Source organism: Laetiporus sulphureus, assembly GCF_001632365.1.
Source record: "Laetiporus sulphureus 93-53 unplaced genomic scaffold LAESUscaffold_35, whole genome shotgun sequence".
NCBI lineage: Eukaryota > Fungi > Basidiomycota > Agaricomycetes > Polyporales > Laetiporaceae > Laetiporus > Laetiporus sulphureus.
Window position 1 is genome coordinate 312,679 of NW_024468544.1, and position 22,985 is coordinate 335,663.

A 22,985-nucleotide genomic window follows, 5' to 3' on the forward strand; every position below is an offset into this window, starting at 1 on the left:
GGATTCAGATTTCATGGTTTAGAGGTATCATCTTAAACCCATGCTTCTCAGCGAATCTTTGGTCGATATAGCAAGAGAATGCTCCAGAATCCAATAGTGCTGTCGTCTGGATTTCCCGTGATACGAATCTTATTGGCAATTCGATTGAATGTTTAGAAAAACCTGCAGATGCAATATATAGATAGTCGCTAGGTACATTCATTTTCACGGTACTAATACAATCGTCCTGAAGTGTGACACCAGACTCGTCTACACTTCGTACTGAAAATCCTCTGAAAAATTGTCTATCTCGACGATTCCCGCATTGGTGTCCTTGACTGTAGATGTCGATGCTATTGATGCTGTGTCCGAGCTTTTCACCTTGCCTTTGCCTTTGCTGGACGGTGGAGTATTCGAAGTGGTGCTCATCCCGTGAAGTGCAGCAATTGCTTGCTCCAATGCCGCAATTTGAGGTGATGTGTCCGAGCTACCTTCTTCTTCCACCTGCCGCACCTTAGTCACTTTGCCCTTTCCCTTGTCCTGCCATGGGGTAGATTGGGTTTGAAACTGCTTTCCCTTATACTCTGGCTTGGGGGAAGGGCACCGCTTTCCTCATTCGTAGGCATGCTTTCTGCAAAACAAGCATAGCTTGTTTGCCAGCCACCTGTCTTGTTCTGGGAAAAGTTCGTGGGCGATTCGTGTGCTGGTGTCCATTGCGTTAGGGTCCCTAGGAGCAGTCGCCTTGGTTGCCATAGTTTGTCCGGTAGACTTGTTGCCCGAAATCTGCTGGAGATGTTTGATTTCAACCTCTAGGCAGAATTCAAGGTAGTCCATCCAAGTGGTTGGGATCTTGAAGGGATCTAAAGTCTCCGTGACTGACATGACCGTCTGAATGTGGGCCGACTGCTGCTCCCTGATTTTGACAATTAAATCTTCATCGAAGTATCCTGATTTGGGGGTGTAGGCCCTGAAATTCTCCGCGAAGGCAATCATCGTCTTGTGGCGGATTGCGCAGTGTGCATCTAGCAACGATTGTGCTGTGTGCTTGGGGTCAAGTGTCTTGTATGCCATCTCCAGTTTCCTGGTGTATTCTGCCCATGTGCCAACATCTTGTCTGGAGGCGAGCTTGATTGCATACTCTTTCATGTATAGAGCTGCTCCGCCTTCTAGATGTGCGTTGGCCTGCCGAATTTTGTCCTTGTCATCATTTGTCCTTGTCATCGGTGAAGTGGTTGTAATCGAGCCAGATGAGGAGGTTCATGAACCAAGTCTCGAAATTTTCCGATGATTTCCTTCCCGAGTATTTGGGTGGATTGGGGAGCTTAATTCGGCGAGGCGATTGGCTGGATTGGTTGGCCGGTTGTTGGATACCTTGGGGAGGCACGTTGATAATGGCATTATTGAGTCGAGACTCTAAGCCAACGATGTAGGTAGTGGTCTTCTCTTGTGCCTCCTTCAGGACAACCATGTTGCCGTAAACGGCATCCATCTGGCCCTTTACTTCATCCTTGTAATCCTCGAAGTTCTTGCAGATTGCTTGGGCTTCAGCTGTCAGACTGTTATTTGACTTGATGAGCCATTCGTTGTCAGCAGAGAGGGTGCCGATCTGGGCTCTTGCAGTCCTTAGCTGGTCTCACATTTCCACCACCATTATTTCGACGTGGATGCGGGCCAGGATCTCTTCTTCCAATGAGGCCACCATGCGCTCATGACGTTCATCCATTTTTTGACGTAATGCTTCATACGAGCTTATGACATCTCTCATGATGAACGCTCACACCACATTCATTGTCCATTCCTTGACGTTGTTTGGGATGGTGTTGGGTGCAGCGGCGTCTGCGGCTTCCTCGATTGTTGCGTAAGGGATTCCCTGCCATTCTCAGGTCTGAGGTGTTGTGAATTCTGGCAGGGCGGTGGGCGACGGGTTTCTGACTACTCCCGACGCCTTGGACGTGCTGCTAGTATGGGGTTCATCTGCAGGGGCAGCTGGTCCTGCTTCCGATGGTGTAGAAGGGGCATTACTCCTCCAGGGGTCCGTCGGTTCACTTGTGGTGTGTCCTCCTGGGAACGCAATGCCTCTAAGGTTATACTGAGACATGGGAATCGATGTTGAAGATAGTGGGAAAGAGGTGACGGAGAGTGTGTTCAAAATGGTGAGCTTTTACTGGAGCTGATTATTGGCTCCCGGTAATTGTGCTAGTTCGATGACACGATTCCTTCGTGCTGCAGCTTCTTCTAGCCTTGTTGGGCGAGGGTGTCTTTGTTTTGGAAAGTCTCTGTACCAGTTTGTCCAGAAGAGTTCTTTGTCTTCTTGATACAACCGAGCAAGACGTTCCCAGTAAGCGTTTTCTATCCACTCGTGGACTGGATCGATTATCTCGATGTCTGTTTCAATGAGTCAGAAAGGTGTGTGCAGGGTGACTCGACGTTCGATGTCAACCGGGTAATGATAAAGCGGAATGGATCGCTCTGATAGTAGGGGTTGATAGATGAAGTACCCCGTGCACACCAGATAATGATAGAGGTCGGTGATGTAGTGCTCGACCACGTAGTTTCTGAATATAAAACTGACTTGATACCGGGGCATGAAACTGCTGATACAGTAGTACAAAGATGTTTACTGATCCTAGTAGGGCCAGTAGCACGACTCCTTCTCAAACCTCACAATGTCTCTCCTCACGCGTTCCTGCTCCTTATTGATTCCTCTGAACGAAATCTTCCCTAGTCCCACACAAAGCTTGATAGCGATGCATCTATCGATGAACGTGAAGTCGTCACCTCATCCAATCCTCTTGTTTAGTGCTCCTAGATGTCGCAGAATGCAATCGCGACACTGAATCTGTGCTTCTGTGAATTTGGCAGTGATGTGGGGCTGCTGCAAGACTTTGTAATGCTGAATAGTAGCGTATACAGTCGGCGCAATGTTCTTGGGAAGTGTTCCTTTGGGATTTTCGTGGATTCCACGAGGGTGATAGTCCTGAGAGAGGGCGAAAGCGAGTACGGCAGTGGCGTCATCGTTAGACCACCAGTAAGGTTTGTAAATGGGGACGGATGGGTCAGATGCGTCTCTGGGAATTGCTTCGGCCCACGAGCTGACCTTAGAGTGAAGTTTCTGTAGGTCTGAGCGAGGGTCGTTGGGCTTTGCAATGAGTAGGTTGCTTGCTGTTAGACGATGAGTGCGTCTGGGGTCACGACTGTAAGGGTGATAACGTCCGTTGGGCAGAACGATCCCGTTGTGTACTTGAGGCGCTTTACCGGTTGATGCAGCGCTGTTCCTTTTGAAGGAAGGAAGCGGCTTAGGCGGTAGAGGCGACGTGGAGTGGTATGAAGGAAGTGGTGTGAAAAAAGCCCTGCCCAGGGCAGATGTATCTCTGGGTGAAAATGCGCGGCTAACAGTGTTAGACACTTGGTAGGGGCGTAAAAGGTCAGTCTTATTCTAATGTCACGGCATGCCAATGACAAAGATAGACAACCAAAAATAGGGTCCCCTTGAGGGCCCCCTGGCTAAGAGCCTACAGCGACGAGCTGTGGCGATACGACGTGCCCACTAACGAGGCCTGGTAGCTGGTCGCAGAGCAAGACTTACTGATGAGGCTAGAGGCGCTATCACACAAGTGAGAATGCAATAGAATGTATAGCACACTGAGAGTGTCTGGTAAGACCCCTCTGTGATGGTAGTGGTGGACGAAGGAGAATAAGACTGAGGTCTCCTCCTTGTCTCGCTGGTCCTTATATACATGATTGCCTAGCTACTATACAGTACTATGTAAGTGAGTCACACGCTACTCTACTGGTCAGTGCTACAATCGTACGACATGTCCCAATTATCCTGATTGGCTGCCTAATAATAGCTCACGGAGACGGAGCTCCTCTTGAGCACGCAATATGGCGTCATGGCGATTGCGACATATGACACCATGCCGAGGAGTTTGGTGTCACGTGACAATGCCGAGAGAGATTCGAGGTCATGTGACTAGATGCCTTTTATCTTATCTCTCATTAGGTCACGTGACTTCTTGTTCGACGCGAAATGATGAAAATAATATGCTTCTAATAGCATTCGTTCCTATAATGACTTGTCAGGTAAAAACTGTGACAGACGCCATATTGCATGCTCAAAGAGGAGCTCCATCTCTGTGAGTTATTGTTAGGTCAACCAATCAGGATAATTGAGACAAGTCGTACGATTGTAGCATGTCCAGTAGAATAGCGTGTGACTCGCTTATGTAGTACTATACAGTAGCTAGACAATCATGTATATAGGGATCAGTGAGACAAGGAGAGACCCTCAGTCTTATTCTCCTTCATCTACCACTACCATCACAGAGGGGTCTTACCAGACACTCTCAGTGTGCTATACATTTGCATTCACTCTCATATCTGTGATCGCGCCACTTGTCTCACCAGTAAGTCTCACCTTGCAGACAGCAAGTCAGCCTCGTCAGTGGGCATGTCATATTGTCACAGCTCATTGCTGTAGACCTTTACCCAGAGACCCTCAAGGGGACTCTTATTTTGGGTTGTCTATCTTTGTCATCGACATGCCGTGACACCGCTTCACAAAGCCAGTGGTATCGAATGTTGAGGTGCCAGACCCGAGTGAAGTTGGCAGAGCATTTCGCCAGGCTCTCGCCACTCGTATTATTCATTCTGAGGCTGACAGAGAGAGAAATAGGGACATATATATCACCCATCAATTTCTCGATCCACATCGCCATCTGCCCCACATGCACTGCCACAATATACTCTGCCTCAGTAGTGGATAGGGTGACCACATTCTGGTGACAGGAGCTCCATGTAACAGAACCGCCGACCATCACCATGATGTGCTCCTGCGTCGAATGTCCCATGTCTGTGCAGTCGGAATAAGATAAGTCAGAGTAAATCAGAGGCTGGAGGGTGGCACGTGCATGGTCTGAACTGTAGTAGATAATGCCATAATCGATGGTCCCTTTGATGTATCAAAGAACCCGCTTCAGTGCACATCAGTGAACGATCCCAGGGTTGGCCATGTAGTGACTCAGTAACTGCACGGGATAGGCCAGGTCTGGTTGAGTGGTGACTGACAGATACATAATGACACTAAGTGCCTCACAGTAAGGCACAGTCACCATCGTGAGTGCCTCATCCAGCATCACCTGTGTGGATGCTTTAGTGAGTTTCATACCCAGTTCCAATGATGTGGCCATGGGGTTCGAGTCCTGCATATTGAAACGTGCCAGCACACGTTGCACGTATGCTTCCTGAGTAAGTCACAAGGTACCATTAGCCCGATCATGTTCAATCACCACCTCAAGCATGTACTTCAACTCTCCACCTCCACTGAGCTTGTACCATGCCGCCAAATCCCCACATGTAACTGCAAGACCCAGTGATGTCAGTTATAGAGGATAATCAGTTGCACAATAATGTTGCCTAAAAGGATTATCACCTATACAATATTCTGGCTCATATTGTTTATCCAGTCACTAATCAGATGATTATCCTTGATAATCCTACTGCATTTAGATTAATCCTTCCATTGCATATGTTGATCCTGCATTTATCCACAGATAATCATGGATAATCCTGCCATTGCACATGTTGATCCTGCATTTATCCACAGATAATCATGGATAATCCTGCTATTGCACATGCTGATTTTACATTTATCTAGAGATAATCATGGAATTCCTTCTCATAGTGAAGAATCATGAGACCAACATTGAGTCATTCTTGCTAAGCATATGAACCAGCTTAAATAAGAAAATCATTAAACCATTTAAGGACAGACTCTTTTGCTCTTCCTAAGCTCATCCAAGATAATTATCATAAAGTAGCCAAGGTAAAGAAAAGACACCCAGCCATATCCACACAGATGCACAGATGGTCCTCACTATTCCTGTGGCCATGCCTCATGAAGAACAGCCCAGTCAGTATGATGTATGCCAGGACCACGAATGCAATCAGGATAATCGTCAGTGGCTGCATCGATGCGTAAACGGTCACACGATCACCGATGAGCCACCAGCTGAAGTTCCTCATGGCCAATGTGGCCTTCGCTGACCAAGTGTTGCTTGAGGGTTGTGGTGGGCCATTTCTGGACACACGAGAGACCTGCTCAGTGGTGGACTGGATGCCGATGGAGATGTCGCAACACATCAGATATTCTAAACGTGACATCATCTGATATCTGTGGACTCAGGCAGAATGAGACATATGGATAGTGAAGGCATCAGCTCATCTTACTTTGCCAATCATGCGACTTCTTCTACATCAATCTCGCTGAGGAACATCACCACAATTGGAGGTGGCAAGCTGAAGATTGGGAAGATGGCATGAAAAGTGGGTGGTTTTGTTGGGCTATGCAATGACACCATGCAGTCAGTATGAGTAAATGAGCAGAGAAGATAACTGCAGCACTAAGCAGACACTAGCTATAGCTTCGATGCACATCAGGCAGAAATGGATGGTGGCTATGGACGAGTCCATTTTGAATACAGTAGAGATCGACGAGAGCTTGTAAGGGAAGCGAGAATATAAATGGTGAACGGGACATAGCGAGAAGGCACCTTTATCAGCACTCCAAATCACTCACACCAGCAAAGCCGACTCACCATTCTTGAAGTCCATCTGCAAGTACGAAAAGTCGATCCACCACGGGCACACTTTTTCGATGAATGCCTTCAATTCCTTGTTGCTCATCTTGTTCAGCATGTTCTTGATCATCACCGTCGTCCGCATGTCCTTCCCCTGCTCGATCGCCTCAATATTCAGCTGGTTCTTCTCCACAATGCCTGAATCTGCATTTTCACATCTGCTTGAGTATGTGTGACCACCGATAGTCAGCGAGGGCTCCAAGGAGCTGCCGTACGAAGTGGCCGACTGGGGGACAGGTGCATCAGGACTATAAGCTGACCTCCCAAATGGGTCCTCCTCAGTGGGACCCCATTCCATCTGCTCATCTTGATGTTGATACATTGAAGAGAAGCCCTTCTTCGGCATCAAGGAAAGAGCCTGCGAGTGATGGTGCAATACTCGTGGGGAGGGGAGCAGATAGTACTCAACCGTTGGTGCTGCCGGAGCACTGAATGCTCATTGACCCTTGGTACTCATGTGTCCATCAGAACCATATGCTGGGTACTGAGCATGGGGCATGGCCTGCGCATACAAGTACTTCTGCAGAGAGTACACAGAGGTTGACAAACCACCATAGCTAGAAGCATACGTGGTTTCCTGAGTCTGGTACTCTTCAGATGTCTCTGCATCATCATAACTAGACTGCTGAGCCTTCACGATGTCATCGGAGCCTATGCTGATGCTCCTTGATCAGGAAGAAGTCTGAGGTGACACAATACCTACTGGGCACTTTGGTCAGAACTATAAAAATGAGCATTCGAAGGATCGTACCTTGCCAACAGCGTCGAAAAATAAGTCATTCGACACTCGCCTGCTATGCTCTTGAGGTGACTCCCTTTCCCTCCAGATCCTATGAACAGCATTAGGCACACCCATATTCTTCCTCGCACTGACACTACATGGATGAACTACATTCATGAAACGATTGAGACAACCTGTCCATGTCCAGTGGGCAATCCTACACATACCTTTGGTGCAATGCAACTCCCTGTCTGCCTGCTGCTGCAAGTTTTGACACATATCCACATGCAAACATGCAACATCAGCAGCCTCTGAGTGGTCAGACTGGCTGGGCTGCTGGGCTGGAATGGATCCTCAAGCGAGGAGCATGGGAAGGACTGAATCGTCTATGCATCCTTCTTTGTCAACAGCGGAAGATGGACACCAAGGAAAGTGTGATCGTGAAGAGCGTGGTACCCATTGGCTGCATCACGCGCATCATAGTACTCAATCTGGAAATTCTGAGATAGGAAAAAAGTTGAGTATGCATCCAAATTAATGGCTTCCAAGAATACACACTTGTTCCTGCAAGTCAACAGCCTTGTGCAACATCAGCTTGCTGAAGGAAGCCAAGACATTCTGCAGCACAGCAGACTGGAAGTGGTGGTCTGCAACAGACACATAAAGTGTTCCGTCCATCTCATCTACAAACACTGACTTCCCAATGACCTGCACATATCGCTCGTATCAGCCGACCAGGGAGCGTGAAAGGTTTAAAAGAACCTACCCTCTCGATTTGCTCAGTGCTCACATATTTCACAGTGAGATGCATGTCCTCCAGTCTGGGTATTGCCTGGTTAGCAATGAGACTGCACACCCAGGTCACGTGGCAGATATCGTAATATACAAAAATAATGATGCTGTGGAACTCTTGGAAGGGGACCCAAATGCCCTTCACATCACTAGTGGGCACAAATGCCTCTTGCAGGTCTGCTGAGGAGGCATTCAAGGGAACATCATGGACCCACCAACACATGTAGTCAGTAAACTTTGATCAGTAGGAATAAATCATCACAAAATACGAACCAGTAAAAAACCACTCACATCAGCATCACTGTGTTCTTCACCAGGTTTCACATTCACCACAAAGGTGGATTCACTGACCGAGCCAACCTTGTGCTCCTCCCTCGGGGTGATATTCATGCTCGTCAATCTCGAGATCAACACAGACACTGCATCCGTGCCATCCTGCACCGCCACATACTCTCCATCCACATCCAATGAGAAGCTCTGCATACTCATAACTTAAGGCAGCTAGCATAGTGCCAGGATCTTCGCAGTCTGGAGCCGCTAGTGGGGAGTGTCTGGAAAGTCAGATATCATGTAAGACTAGCAGTCGACTTGATGGTACTCACAAATGTTCTGTATGGGCTTGCAGTTATCGTTGTCCTTGTCCCTGTCCATGCCGCAGCAGGTGAAGAGGGTGGTGGTTAGGCAGTGCATGAGTCAAGGGCAAAAGATGTTAAGGTCAGTTATCTAGGAAAGCACCCGAGGATGTGTGGGGTAGGAATGGGTGACCCAGCTGTTCATAATTTCCATATGTACATCAATGCTATGTTTGTGTCAGAGGAAATCAAAGTCAGCACGACAAAACACTGATCTCACCTTACTGTAGTCTAGTTTCTCTCCATCTGAATCTCACCTGCTCTCCGCGAACATCTTTGCACACTCTACAGCCATGCGCCGAAACATAGCTGCCTTCTTCATCACGTATGCTCAGGCTCCATCTGTAGACCCACCCTTCTCACCAACTGCTTCCCACAGCGCCCCATATTGTTGAAACCCAAGATTTTACGATGGAATTCAGCATGTAGCTTGTTGACTTCTTCATCGACGTGCTCTTTTTCAGTGTGGGCACGGAACCACTGCACTCGCTGAACTGTACAAAGGTCAGCTATGGCTACAGGCATCAGATCCATAACTCACCTTCAGTATTCCAAATATTGGCTTTGCACTGGGATGACATGGGCGGCACCACTGTCCAGATCCATGAATGGACCTCCTTGCTATTCCCTAATGATTGAGGTGTCCTCCAGTTCTTGCTGATCAAATCTTTACTGAGGTCTATAGCATTTAACGTGTCGATGCCCTCATCATTGCTAAGTCAAAGTAGATGATTCCTGTTGTAATTGTAGAACATGGCAATTGACTTGACATGATTGGCGGCATTGCGAATCATCTTTTGTGAGTGCATGTTATCCTTTTGTCCCTGAGAATGCTTCTGCTTGTCTTCAAGGAATGTGCCTTGATGATTCAATGCCTCCTTTACTATGTCAAGTAAGTCATATGCCCGATCCAGTCAGATCTGCCATTCAAAAACTGTGATTGTTTTCAAACCTAATGATACACGCTCGCCCACTGTGAAATCGGATGGGAGAGCCAATGGTTCATTTTCCGGTTGCTTGTCTGCTTCATCGTCATCCTCAGCTGCAACTTCGTCCACCTCAGGAAACTCGACCTTGGGCATGAACAGCACCTGCTGCTTCCACCACTTGTCAAGGTCATGGTGGAGTGAGCGTCACTCAGCGTTGACACTGGCAATGATGTCGTCTTCAAGATATGCATCTGCAAATTGGGTGACCTTGATGTGTAAGTCATACCTGGAAAACTGTAAGTGTTGGCTATATCCAGATAATGATGATCTGTGCACACTGTCGTTTCTTGAGCTGCAAGCCTATCTAGAGAAAATGGGATGTGCTGTGAGGAGCTTTTCCTGCCATGGCATTAGTCGCATAGTCTTTGGGCTGAACTTCCAATTGTGCTAATTTTCGAAAGACCTTGCCTGCACTTGATACTGCTCACTGTATGAGGTTTCGCACCAGATATGATATACATGATCACACCTTTGGATTCGTCCAACAAGTACATGCTATTCATCTTTTGCACCCTTTTATTCTGGCCTACCCCATGCACATGCCGCATTAACTTCGTGTCCATCGCCGATCAGAGAACCACCATTGCCAGCCCCACAATGGTATTAAGTGCATCAAACAGAGCAGATTTGGAGTCCTGTAAACTGAACACTTCATGAAGCTTGTGTGCAAGAAAGGCGGCTGCATGCAGAGCATCAAGAAAGAGTCAGGAAATAGCGACGGACTCTTACCTTTCGTTTCAACCTTTTATCAGTTTCAAAAGTTATGGATCACATCGAGCACATCGTGATGATGCTCTGCACTCATCTCACATGTGCTGAGCCTGGCCTGGTTGTGTTCTGCCTAAGGATGTTTGACGCTCTTGCCATGTGTTAGTCCCACTCCCCATGAATAACAGAGAGCGAATACTATCTGGCAGATCTCTTTGTGGGTGAGCATGTGCAACTTGGGTAGCAGGAATTGGATGTCCTTCAGTAGAGGAAGCAGATGCAGAAAATGTTTGCTAAACTGAGTCTCCAGGTTAACCGTGTAGATGCAGATCACGTCATAAGTGAAAAAGAAATGTAAGAGCTCCTTCAGGCCTTCAAGTCAGCGTGAAGTCCATGTGTTCATAGCTGAAGCAGATGTCAACATCACTCTAAGGCAAAGGTTACATGCGACATATCACTCACCCTTCTGCAAATCTACCATGGCACCAGGATGGAAACACCCGTGATGAATGCAGATCACGGCAACAACACCACTCACCTCAAGATTGCAGAACTTTCCAGGGTGCTGAGCTCGTCCAACCTTGAAACTGCTGCAGGTCTCGGGCTATGGCACATCAGGTCTGCTAAACAGGTCACAGATATACATAACCTACAGGGGGCTCCGACTGAATGTCTTCCATGTAATCTTTCATCTTGTGTGCATCAACAAAGTATCCCTGGCTGGGCGCAAGGCTTACATCATTAGGATCATCGCATTTATGTTTCTTCTGCAGACCATGATTGCCATCTCCACCCAATTCACATGCATGAATGTAACTATGATAGTTCAGTGAATGAACAACCCTGAGATCGAGGATACATACGCAAGATGTGCTGGTGTCTTCTGCCAATCTGGAGGCATGTTCATGCTCGGCCAAGGATAAGTGAAACATGGCACAGTTAATGAATGTGCCGGGTAATTGAGGAGCATGAGTCCATGATGATCTTCACTTCTCTTGACCATCATGAGGTGTTGCCATATGTGCGCTATGATGTTGAATTCACGATATCGATTCTGTGAGTCGGGCTGAGTGTAAAATACCTGTCATTTCGCTGAAACACGCACCTTGACCTTTTGCGATGCACAATTGCTCGTCATGCACCACAGTGCCACCACAAAGTCATAAGCACTCTTTTTTGATGTAAGATAATGAAGGTCCCACTGCTTGAGGAGTGCAATGGTGAACACGCTCTCAGAATGGTCGACTGTGGCTGGAAAAAGGCCTCCCTACAATAGTTGTGACATTATGGGCTTAGCATTGGGGCAATGGCACCAGTGAATGCGAGTGTGATGAATGCCATTTGTATGAGTCACAATGAAATTTGCCGGCGCTGCGCTGGATGAAAGATGAGGACATGGCTTCCCGTGATGACCTAGGTGAAAAATGAAGCCGAATGTCAACAAATTGTGTTTTTCCAGGTATTCTCCATTCCAGACATCCAGCCAATGGAACGGCTGGTTGCAATGATCTTCCATGATGCACCTGGGACACTGAGCGGGGCTGCAAAAGCAGTCATGGCATCTGACACTCACTTTTGCACTGCATGCGCAAAGTCCTGACACCCCCTCAATCCGTTCAGCGTTCAGTAGATCATCTAGGATGGCATTAAAGTGTGGCTTCCACTGTTCTAGTACTCTGGATATGCCGTTCTACAAATTCAATATAAATGAGCAGCGTGATCATCATAGAAAGGAAGGTACCTTGACGCTTCATGAGCTGGTCGCTCCTGTACTCAATGTTGAAGGCTCCACTTCATCTGCAGTTGTAGCTTTCTGGCAAGACAATTTTGCTTCAAAGTCAGCATTCATTGTCCTCTTACGCTTTCTGGGTGACTCCATAGAGATCACATTCGACTGAGAGATGTGAACGCGACCAGCTGAGTTGACAGCAGCAGCATCTGAGACAATGGAGCTCTCCGGCTGGATTTCGTGGATATGTATGTAAGGGGTCTTGGGTCAACGCTTCATGCTGTGGTTTTGCTTTCAAACACTGGATGGCCTTCCAACCACAATCTTCCTGCTAAGGCTCGTAAGTTGAACAGAGCAGCAATCTCTCACTGAATATCATGTACTCATGAGGGGGAAAATGCATATCTGTCCTATCTTGCATAATCGGCTGGGTTCATACCTGAAAGACTGATGGAAAATCTGACTCCGTGTGGGTAAATAGAGATGAGGGTGCCTACCTATCAGGACCACACCTTGCCGAAGAGTGGCAGTGCTTTCACTGACATATTTGATCAATTTACTGGAAAACGTCGAGTGAGCAGCTGGACGGTTAAACCCAATGAGAGCAGCGGATGAACACCCACATATTGAGCCATTCCTAAACCCGCATAGTAATGTGTACCCATAGAGACAACACAGTGATTGACCATGCAGGCTGGTCAATGGCTCTGAATGACATGAATGCGAGAGTTTGAGAGAACGCATGCAATGGAAGAGCAAACTGACCGATTGAAATTCACGAAAAGACACCATCAGAGAGGACTATTGCTGAGGCACAGATGAAAGAACCAGCAAGACAATGGCGGCATTGACTGCTAGTATTGTCAGTAGGAGGACAGCACCCTTGGAACACTAACAGCAGCCTTCTGACTGGTTGGGTGCTGGGGCAATCATCAGTAGCAGGCGGAGGCGATGAAAGGAGTGAAACGATGGCGTCGACCACTAGCATCTGCCAGCAGGAGCACGTCATACTTGGGGCATCAATGATGACCTTATAGTCATCGGAGCACCAGTCTTGATGTCGAGCAAGGGCAATGGAGAAGGCGATGACATCAATGGCTTGAGGTGAGAGTGGAGGTGATGAAAGAGTGGAGCAACGGCATCGACCGCTAGCATCTGCCAGTGGGAGCACATTGTACTTGGAGCATCGATGATGACCTTATAGTCACTGGAGCACTCAGTCTTGATGTCAAGTTGAGGGCGATGGAGAGGGTGATGGAGAAGGTGATGGTGCCAATGGTGGTGAGCGATGGAAGGACTTAGAAGTCTCCGCCCTATTCTGCCCACTACATTGAATAAATATTTGGATCCAGTGCTTGGTGTGTGGTGCCCGCATCACAGGCACTGGCCCAATGCATCGACACGTTAGGGCGGGTGGCAGGTGGCTGAGACCCCCAGCCAAATCTCACTAACTGGGATCGATGCCCAGTTTCATTTAGTCTCAGGGTTGTCTCTGAAGGATACACTGTCTTCTCAGAGTTGCGCAAGAACTGGATGATATATTACACCATGAGCAGAAAACCGTATCGATGTCCATACAGAATATGACGTGAACAGCAGAGTAAGATCAAATGCTTGTCAGACATTCCTTCTCCCACCACGAATCAAGGAGTGTGAGATCATCTTCGGCTCTGATTGAATCATAAGGCTTGCCAGGAAAGCCAATGGTGATGTTATGCACTGCAGAATAGGATATCTGACCAGGTTTACCTGCCCAATCAAAATCAATGACCTTGATTTGCGCATTCCCCTCGTGTATCTGCACCATGACATTGCTCGATCTAAAGTCACCGTGGATGAAACCCTCATTCTTGAGCAACCCCACAACATCCTCCAATGAGTGCCGGATAGTGGGATAGAATGGACGGGATAATTCGCGCTGTAAGAAATCGAACAGCATCACCCAATCACCATTCAAATGCTCCATGATGTAAGCAGTGGGAGTGCATTTGAAATGTGCACACCCATATAGGGTAGGTGCAAGGCCATGGCGAGCCAATAGTTGATGTACTTCTTCACCATAGGGACCATTGACAAGCTTGACAACCACAGGAATCTGCAAGTTTTCTGGCCCAAAAGTCGAAGACATCATCGCCAGGAACAGCAATTGACCATGAACAGGAGTGTCAAGACGTGTTTTGAAGGTGAGGGTGCTCTCACTCATGTCCTCAGCATACAACCTGCAGAATGGGTAGATTCGAGGGATGCCAACAGAGAATGATGGTGGCTCAATTCACAACTCAATCAGGCTATAGGAGGAAGAAATTAAACATTATTCCACAGCGGTATGTAACAGACAACATACTCATAAAGCTCGGAGAACCCTTGAGCAAGTGCATACAGCAATTGTGCAAGCTCACGCTGCCAATTGCCGGTGCTGTCTGCTAGCATGATACACGATAAACCTAATGGTTCCACCATGGTTTGCTCTCCATCTAAAAAGCTGCCCGATATGAACAGATGATATCCTATTTGTTGATCTTTAAGACATGCCAGTGAAGATATGCAGTGGACATCACGATACCTAACATGCATAGGAGAAACATCGGTGCTCCTCACTTCATGTAACGGACCAACATGGGTAATTCACCATGTCGCAAGCTTTTGACTGCAAAATAGTAGGAGCTCGCTACTTGCATGTAAGCATCATAGCTAGTATCACTCACCTCACACTTGTCCTCATGCAGGCAGACCAGCACATGGTCATGTCCAAACCACACTGCATCCACCAGGCAATCAGAGATGTCCGAAGGTGGATTAAAAGGGACGTTATGCACAGGGGAAGGGAACAGCTCATCAATACAGCTGTCAAAACTGTCTGAGCATTTATTCTCGGTGAGAAATGATTGTCTCATTTCATCGCACTATAATATGGTGACACGGATGGTGCGAGTCGTGAGATCTGCATCAGTGCTAGGGAGGGCTGATGGTGGCAGAAGAGGTTTCCGATGTCGGACTAAGAAACGGCAGAAAACATGATGAAGGGTGCATATGGGAATACCCATGTGGTTGATAGGACAGAGATACAAGATGCCTGCATTGAGGACTTGTATGGTTGGCCACACGCTCACCCTGGAAAAGTCCGATGATGGAGGGATGGACTTCAATAGCTGTTTGTATAGATTGGAGAACTTGTCAAATTTGTCATTCGCAATTGAAAGTGGAATTTCTGTCAAGTGCATTAGAACTGAGACGTTCAGAGAAGATAGGAGATTTACCGAATGCTGGCATGTAATTGTCCAGGATGTCTATATGTAGATCCAAAATCTGCTTTTCTGCCCTGCTCAATGGCCTTTTTCGATCGATAGCATCCTCTAACGCCACCTTCCAATTTTCAACGACAGCTTCAGCCTCAGTAGTATTGGCAGGTAGTCTCTGTAGCAAGGCAAATGTGCCAGCTAAGGATATGATCCTGCATTGAAGTTGACTCGCAAGCGCTATAACCTCTGCTTCGGTGTCCGAATAACGTGTCTTGTGGCATTTGGGGGATGACTGCTCGACTGACCACTTCACCACATTGCTGCAGTGTTTGGAGGTCAATGAATGATGCTCTGGTACAGAGAGAGGAGGGCCCATATTCAAAGACATATTCCTTGTTCGATCTGAAGAAGTGAGCATGCCATGATCAAAAAACTGTGCTGGAAATGAGGAATGGGTGAGACTTATGATGGTGGGTGACCGATGGCGTACGTTACAGACTAGCGTATGAAGCATATAAACTATGATTAAGATAACCATGCTAGGAACGAGGAATGGGTGGGACTTACGACGGTGAGTGGCAGATGGCACACCTGACATGTTCTATGAGAACGACTAAGTTGATAGGCTGTGTGAGATTGGATTTACAAGAGAACAGAGAGAGAGGGTGAGAGTAAAGCAGACTGAAGGACAGAGAGTTGCCGAGAGGTCTTGACATCTGATAGAAATCGGGCAGTGAGAGACAAGTGTCTCTCATGCACACAGTTGCGCAGCGACATTCGAGTGGCTTATGCTGCTCATTCGTGCACCTGCGAGCTTGAATGAGGTCAGGGTCAGGGCATTTGGGGCAGTTGTCAGGTCAGAGAGCACAGGTGTCATTGTCGAGGATGGTGGGGGGGTGACAGTGATGATCAGTGGGGTGGCATGCTGTGGCATGACTGCATGCAGGCAACTACAGCGACCTAGCCTAATGGAGAAATTGTATTTCCCCAACAATGAGATTAGGTAACAGTTAGTGTCATAACATAAATGAACAGTTACAAATGCATTTATGACAATCACAAATCCCGTTTTGACATATGTTCTAAAATATAGCTCAGGAAAAATAGTTGTACACTGAAATTCAAGTCACCACTTAGCCACAGGCATTGGAAATATACCAAAGACAGACACTCAGAACGTGCTGTAAGTTCAAACACTGATTGAACCTTAGCTGCATGCACGATTATCGCAGATTATCTCTGCTCATCACTGTCGCCCCTCCCCATCATCCTCGATGATGACGCCTGTGCTCTCCAACTCGACAATCATCCCGAATGCCCTGACCCTGACCTCACCCAAGCTCGCAGGTGCATGAACAAGCAGCATAAGTCACTCGAACACTGCTGTGCAACCATGTGCGTAAGAGACACTTGTCTCTCACTGCCCAGTTCCTATCAGACGTTAAGACCTCTCAGCAACTCTCTGTCCTTCAGTCTGCTTTACTCTCACACTCTCTCTCTGTTCTCTTGTAAATCCGATCTCATGCAGCCTATCAACTTAGTCATCCTCATAGAACGTGTCGGGTGTGCCATCTGCCACTCACCGTTGTAAGTCCCACCCATTCCTCGTTCCTAGCACAGTTTTCTTAATCATAGTTTACGTGCTTTGTACACTAGTCTGTAATGCACACCATCGGTCACCCATCGTCATAAGTTCTGCCTGTTCCTGTTTCTCATTTCTAGCCCTTTTTCTGATCATAGTTCACGTGCCTCCTACGCTAGTCTATCGCGTACGTTGGACCTCAGCATGTGTTTCGTTCCTGCGATAGAGTTGATCGATTCTGGCTAACTTGCAACTATTGTCCTGCTAGATGTTCTTGCATTCTTCCGACGGCATGCTCATCAAGGCACGTTCTCCATTCAGTGGAACAGCCCAACTCCATTGATCCACAATCTGGGTACTTCGTGCACCACGCAACTGAGCCTGTCTTGTTGCATATTTCTACATACTGTGCCATAGATAGCTCATCGTGCAATGGCTGGAAGGCAATCATGTATCACATTTTGTAATGCAAGATAGATTCAAACTCTGCATCGTCATGTTCAATGCAGTGAATTCAGAGGAGTGGAACAGCTCGAAGCTCGTCATGACTCCAAATCTAATAAGTGAGATCGAAAGTTGTTGACCTTGGGTAACATGGCTGAAGGTCCTCTGACAGACAGGGGAGCACCACCTGCATGGAACCACGCATTGCTTATGACCAAATGGTTGGCTCACAATGACGTCATCATCACCACCTCAAATGTGAAGTGGATTCCTCAATACCCTGTTCCTGCCATCACGCACCTTAGCGTCTGAATGGATGGGCATTGTGGTCAGCAAAAATACACTCGCTGGCCTTAAACATTCAACATGATGACTCCTCATCACATGTGCATTCCAACTGAGCCATCTACTGATGCAGGAATGATGTTTGTGCTTTACCAAGCATTGCGTGTCACAGATTGGCAACTGGACCCTGGCTGTGGAATCACCCACTTCGGACATCTCAAGTGACAGCTCGTGGAGAGGCTTTCTGTGGGTGCTGCATCCATGATCTGTCAATTCGAAAGGGTTGGCGATGGCGATGCCAAGCGTGAACATCAGAAGCAAGCGGGTTACCGTACCTGTATCATGCTGTGCCATGTCATCAATCTTCTGCATGAGCTTCTGGCAGCATGCACTACTGCCATCACAGTTGCTGCGCATGTGCAGTGTCTTGCATTGGAAATTGCTGGATATGCAATCTATGTCGGGCAAGTCGGCCCTCATCTTGAAAGCACGCAGCAGTGGAGGATCATTCCTCTGTGAGTCCGGGGCACATTTATGCCCAATCCCAGCACCGTGCAAACACTATATCGGGTCAGTATTCCAGTATGGTTCATGCAACCATGGACAGAGGAGCTTGTAGTGCACAAAGTGGTCGAACCTGACAGATTGGAGTCATGGCATATGATGGTCATGTCAGGATATGATGGAGATGATTTGCTCACTCATCTAATCCACAGATGCTCAGAAAGTTGCCCAATGGCTCAAGACAAAACATAGCATGAGGGCCATAGAGAAAGCAGCAAAGGCCATGGCGCATACTGTAAACAGAGGGAAGTCGACCGATTTCTACAACAATATCATCTAATTAGTTCCTACCACAGCCGCCACCATTTCGCCTCATCAGACAAGGTCCAAGACTGTCACTGTGAAGCCTTCGACATGTAAAACGAAATGAGGGATGCCCACCGCTAGGTGAGCTGATGCGGTTTCTACAATGAGACGGTTGTACTAATATATCTCTTGTACCAGAGCTGCTGAAAGTAAATGTGCTGGTCATAAGTAGGGGCCAAGCTGTTCTGATCAATGTGTTTCACTGCTGAAATTATACCACCATTGTCAGGTAACTCTCACCATTCATATACTCTACAGAATCATTGTAGTATGCTAATTTCACGTACATAATGTCTGCATGTGCGAATGATCAGATCGCCGTCCGCTCCCTAATATGCCTTCATCGTATGATGCTGGAAATCCCATGTGTATGGACTGCACTGCCCGATGTGCATGAATCAAAACAACTCCCTGGAGTTCAGAGCAACTCTGCTACCACTGCCGCTGCTGCCGCTGCTGCCACCGTCACTGTCATTAAAACCACTGGCCTGATGAGTAGCAACTGAGCTGGTTCACATCTTTCTATCTGTCTCTCTGAGACAGTAGAGTCCAGTTCTATGAAGCTCAGATAAGCTGAGAATCAGCTCGGCAGCCAGCAATAGCTGTGCTTAATTCCACATCTCTTTTCTCATCATGTGAAAAGCATGGAGGCTGAAGGGTTGAGAACTGGGGCAGGTCAACAGAGGCATAGAGGTTGTGGAGGGGCAGGGCATGGATGGACTGGGCAGCATGGAGTGAGGCGATGAGGCAGTAGGGTGAGAACAAGGAGGATCAACTGTGGGCGCTGATGTGGGATACAGAAGCTGCTGGTTGATGGCTATTGGGTCGAGGAAGTGTGCTAAAGTTGACTCGCAAAGTGCCAGCTTGTGGTGCTGGGTGTGGAAATGTAGATGGGGGTGCATGTAGATAAGTAGAATGCACTGTGCATGAAGGGTTATCTATTTAGCCTGGTAGATGCATTTGCATTGAGTGCGGAGTGACTTTTGACTGAGAGCCATCATCATAGATGAAAAAAGCCAGAAAAAGCACTCAAAATTGTAAAAAAATAGGTTTGTGCTTTGTGAATTGTGAACTGACTGCATCACATGATATATGCATTAATTAGGAAATGCTGTAGGTAGAGCGGTTGAATGCCTAAAAAAATAATGTGATTGAGGGTGCTGCATGGCATCTGTGACCATGTCACCTTTTATTTGTCACACCATGTCACACTCAAAAATGTACAGTTTGTTTTGTGAGACAGCAGGCTACTCTTTATAATGATGTTCTAATAATTAAGAGGTCACATAGAATGTGTATCAAACTATATTCGGTCCCATTCATTCTCATACTTTGCCACTCAGGATCTTAATTATGAGCATAAGGGTTTTGATATGCCTGCCACCACCAAGATGCTTATGTTATTATGAGATTGGAGATAATTCTGGATAAGCCCCTTAGACAGTGTGTGAAAGATAAGTACACTGTCAAGTATAATTCTGGATAATCCATGCAGGAGTATGCCACCAAAATGCTTATGTTATGTGAGATTGGGGATAATCCTGAATAAGCCCCTTAGACAGTGTGAGATAAGTACATCATCAAGTGTAATGGAGATAATCCTGGATGATCCTTGCAAGGGTGTGCCACCAAGATGCTTATATTGTGTGAGATTGGGGATAATCATGAATAATCATAGATAATCCTTGCAATGAAGTAACACAGAGACACTTGTGACTGAGATTAGCCAAAATAATCTAAAGATAATCTCAATAAAAGATGAAAATGACACATACATGTTGACATTAGTGTATGGTCAATTAGTAAAATCCACAACATCAGTGTGGAAAAGATCATCTACAATAACTGACATAGGTGCAAGACCTGAAGCATTGGTTACAGTATTTGACATGACAATGTTATTTTCACATCACTAAGTCCTTATTTGGCAACCACAAGTGGTTAATTGAGCACCAACCTTTATATTTGGTCTAACAAAGTGGATATTTGGACAAACAGCACAATATCATCACATACATTGCGGATGTGACTGTGTCTACCACATGATCACCAAGTGCCCATGATTCAGCCATCCAGTCACATGACTGACTAAAGGTTTAGCCTAAAGGATTAGGACTGCCACACAGTGGGAAGCAGCACCAACTACATGGCTACCAAATGGTAGCATCAGTATTCAAATAGGCTATATGGCAGAAATCCTATTGGCCACTCAATAGTGGCACCACTTTGTAGCAATTATCTCATTGAACGAACCACGGCCATTCTTAGATAGTTGTCATGGTGAAGTTCAGAACCATTACTGATTCTGGCAATATGTTCACATGTAGGTATCTGAGGCCTCACAGTAGCACAGTGCCAGGGGCCCTGCCCTACATGTATATAAGCACCTACGAGGAAGCTGGGTACCCCCAGTTTCATTCACCTATTTCATGTGGCCTAACAGGCCATCACTCCCCTTTTGTGTGATATAAGGTTATAGGTCCTTTGAGCCCCTTTTTGGCAGGCTGCATGTCACTGCATGCCTTTTGATCTAGCCCTTTGTGGCAGGACCCTATATTTGATTAGTGCAGGTCACTGAGCATGGCTAGCACCTTGCAGCCATTTATGATGCACCATAACAACATTATCGGAGGCTGACATCACATCGTCAGTGTAGGTGGCCATAATGGAGAGTCCGTCATTGTCAATCGGAGCACACACACATTCATCCGCCAAAGAACACGAGAACCTGAGATCAGAGTAGGTGGAGTCCAGATCTTTTCACCACTCATTCTCAGACTGCATGACTCCATAGAGCACCCAATCCAAAGTGCACACCCAGTCAGGATGCTCTGTATCTTCTTAGCCTGGAGGTTGCTCCATGAAGATGTTCTCAGATAATGAGGCATTCAGGTATGCCTTCTCCATGTCATCCTGACCCATCTTCATTTCTCAGTAGGCAGCCAGTGTGCAAATAACTCAGAGAGATTCAAAGTGCATGATGGAAGCATGCGTCTTGAAATAATCTATCTCCACGATCTGATGAAAGCCTTTTGCGATGAGGTGAGCCTTTGGTTTCCACTTGCCACCCTTGTTAAACTTCTGGTGAATGCCCACTTGCATCCAACAACATTCATGTTAGCCTTTTGTGAGACTAATATCCATGCTCTGATTTTTTACAAGCCTGACATCTCCTTCTCCATCACAGGCTGCCAGCTATTGGCAGCAGTCATGGCCTGCTTGAATGTACTAGGGCACAGCCCTCCCTCATAGATAAATTCGTCAGGATTGACCGGCATGTCAGAAGATACAATAAAGGTGATGTATGCTTTAGTGGCATGAGGTGCATCATTAGCCCAGGACTCCCCTTGTGCCTGAGCTTCATCCTCACACTGAACAGCCTCCTTCGACTCTCACAATGCACAGCTTTTCACTGGAGTCCTACCCGATCACCGCAGCAGAACAGGTTGCTGCATCTCAGGGAGTGTCAGAGGCAATGCTGGTGGCAAAGGTATGAACTGCTGCGGCATCGCTGGTGAGGACACAGGAGCTGTCACCAGTGGTAGAGGTCACTCGAGGGCCAAATCATTCACAGTTCAGTGAGGTGCACTTTCTTCAAAAATAACATCACGAGACTGCACAATCACCTCTCGAGTACCTACTGTCAGATCCCAGAGATGATAGTTGACATCATCGATGTAACTGACAAGACAGCATTGACAAGACTTGGGGTCCAATTTAGCGCATAGGTCATCGGCAACCTTCACCCATGCTTTCGAACTGAAGATGCGTAAATGAGCAATGTTGGGTAGGCAACCATATCAGCGTTTGTAAGGAGTATGGCCCCCTTGAAGTGTGGATGGAACTAGCGACTTCAGATATTCACTCATGTGGAAGGCTTCAGCCCAGAGATAATTTGGGAGGTGTCACAGCACATCATAAATCTTGCCAAAAGGCAAGAAAGTGGCTGCAAGGTACTAGCCATGCTCAGTGACCTGCACTAATCAAATATAGGGTCCTGGCACAAAGGGCTAGACCAAAAGGCATGCAGTGACATGCAGCCTGCCAAAAAGGGGCTCAAAGGACCTATAGCCTTATGTCACACAAAAGGGGAGTGATGACCTGTTAGGCCACATGAAATAGGTGAGTGAAACTGGGGGTACCCAGCTTCCTCATAGGTGCTTATGTACATGTAGGGCAGGGCCGCTAACACTGTGCTACTATGAGACCTCAGATACCTACATGTGAACATATTGTCAGAACCAGTAATGGTTCTGGACTTTGCCATGACAACTATCTAAGAATGGTCGTAGTTCATTCAATTAAATAATTACAGGAAAGTGGTGCCATTATGTGAGTGGCCAATGAGGGTTCTGCCATGTGGCATATTCGACTCAT

At 46.9% G+C, this 22,985-nt stretch overlaps 7 protein-coding genes across 7 annotated transcripts; 1 reads left to right on the plus strand and 6 right to left on the minus strand.

The window, feature by feature from the left end:
• Positions 1-591: 591 nt before the first annotated feature.
• LAESUDRAFT_761450 (uncharacterized protein) lies at positions 592-1,702 on the minus strand (the record flags this gene model as incomplete). The annotated part of the gene is made up of 3 exons (XM_040912921.1): positions 592-1,192; positions 1,245-1,592; positions 1,617-1,702. 3 exons carry the CDS (start codon positions 1,700-1,702, stop codon positions 592-594), a joined length of 1,035 nt encoding a protein of 344 aa, XP_040761837.1.
• A 4,850-nt stretch (positions 1,703-6,552) lies between these two features.
• On the minus strand, positions 6,553-6,963 carry LAESUDRAFT_761451 (uncharacterized protein; the record flags this gene model as incomplete). The annotated part of the gene is made up of 1 exon (XM_040912922.1): positions 6,553-6,963. The coding sequence occupies one exon, from the start codon at positions 6,961-6,963 to the stop codon at positions 6,553-6,555; it is 411 nt and encodes a 136-aa protein (XP_040761838.1).
• Positions 6,964-7,724: 761 nt separating this feature from the next.
• Positions 7,725-8,619, minus strand: LAESUDRAFT_761452 (uncharacterized protein; the record flags this gene model as incomplete). The annotated part of the gene is made up of 5 exons (XM_040912923.1): positions 7,725-7,838; positions 7,897-8,046; positions 8,105-8,170; positions 8,225-8,365; positions 8,422-8,619. 5 exons carry the CDS (start codon positions 8,617-8,619, stop codon positions 7,725-7,727), a joined length of 669 nt encoding a protein of 222 aa, XP_040761839.1.
• Positions 8,620-10,913: 2,294 nt separating this feature from the next.
• Positions 10,914-12,397, minus strand: LAESUDRAFT_738039 (uncharacterized protein; the record flags this gene model as incomplete). Its single annotated transcript, XM_040910843.1, has 7 exons — positions 10,914-11,063; positions 11,113-11,275; positions 11,302-11,513; positions 11,565-11,688; positions 11,731-11,990; positions 12,033-12,135; positions 12,348-12,397. 7 exons carry the CDS (start codon positions 12,395-12,397, stop codon positions 10,914-10,916), a joined length of 1,062 nt encoding a protein of 353 aa, XP_040761840.1.
• Positions 12,398-13,794: 1,397 nt separating this feature from the next.
• On the minus strand, positions 13,795-14,316 carry LAESUDRAFT_715811 (uncharacterized protein; the record flags this gene model as incomplete). The annotated part of the gene is made up of 1 exon (XM_040907196.1): positions 13,795-14,316. One exon carries the CDS (start codon positions 14,314-14,316, stop codon positions 13,795-13,797), a length of 522 nt encoding a protein of 173 aa, XP_040761841.1.
• Positions 14,317-15,078: 762 nt separating this feature from the next.
• On the minus strand, positions 15,079-16,143 carry LAESUDRAFT_715812 (uncharacterized protein; the record flags this gene model as incomplete). The annotated part of the gene is made up of 5 exons (XM_040907197.1): positions 15,079-15,183; positions 15,299-15,396; positions 15,446-15,602; positions 15,733-15,829; positions 16,019-16,143. 5 exons carry the CDS (start codon positions 16,141-16,143, stop codon positions 15,079-15,081), a joined length of 582 nt encoding a protein of 193 aa, XP_040761842.1.
• A 1,856-nt stretch (positions 16,144-17,999) lies between these two features.
• On the plus strand, positions 18,000-18,582 carry LAESUDRAFT_715813 (uncharacterized protein; the record flags this gene model as incomplete). Its single annotated transcript, XM_040907198.1, has 3 exons — positions 18,000-18,253; positions 18,314-18,404; positions 18,463-18,582. 3 exons carry the CDS (start codon positions 18,000-18,002, stop codon positions 18,580-18,582), a joined length of 465 nt encoding a protein of 154 aa, XP_040761843.1.
• Positions 18,583-22,985: the final 4,403 nt, after the last annotated feature.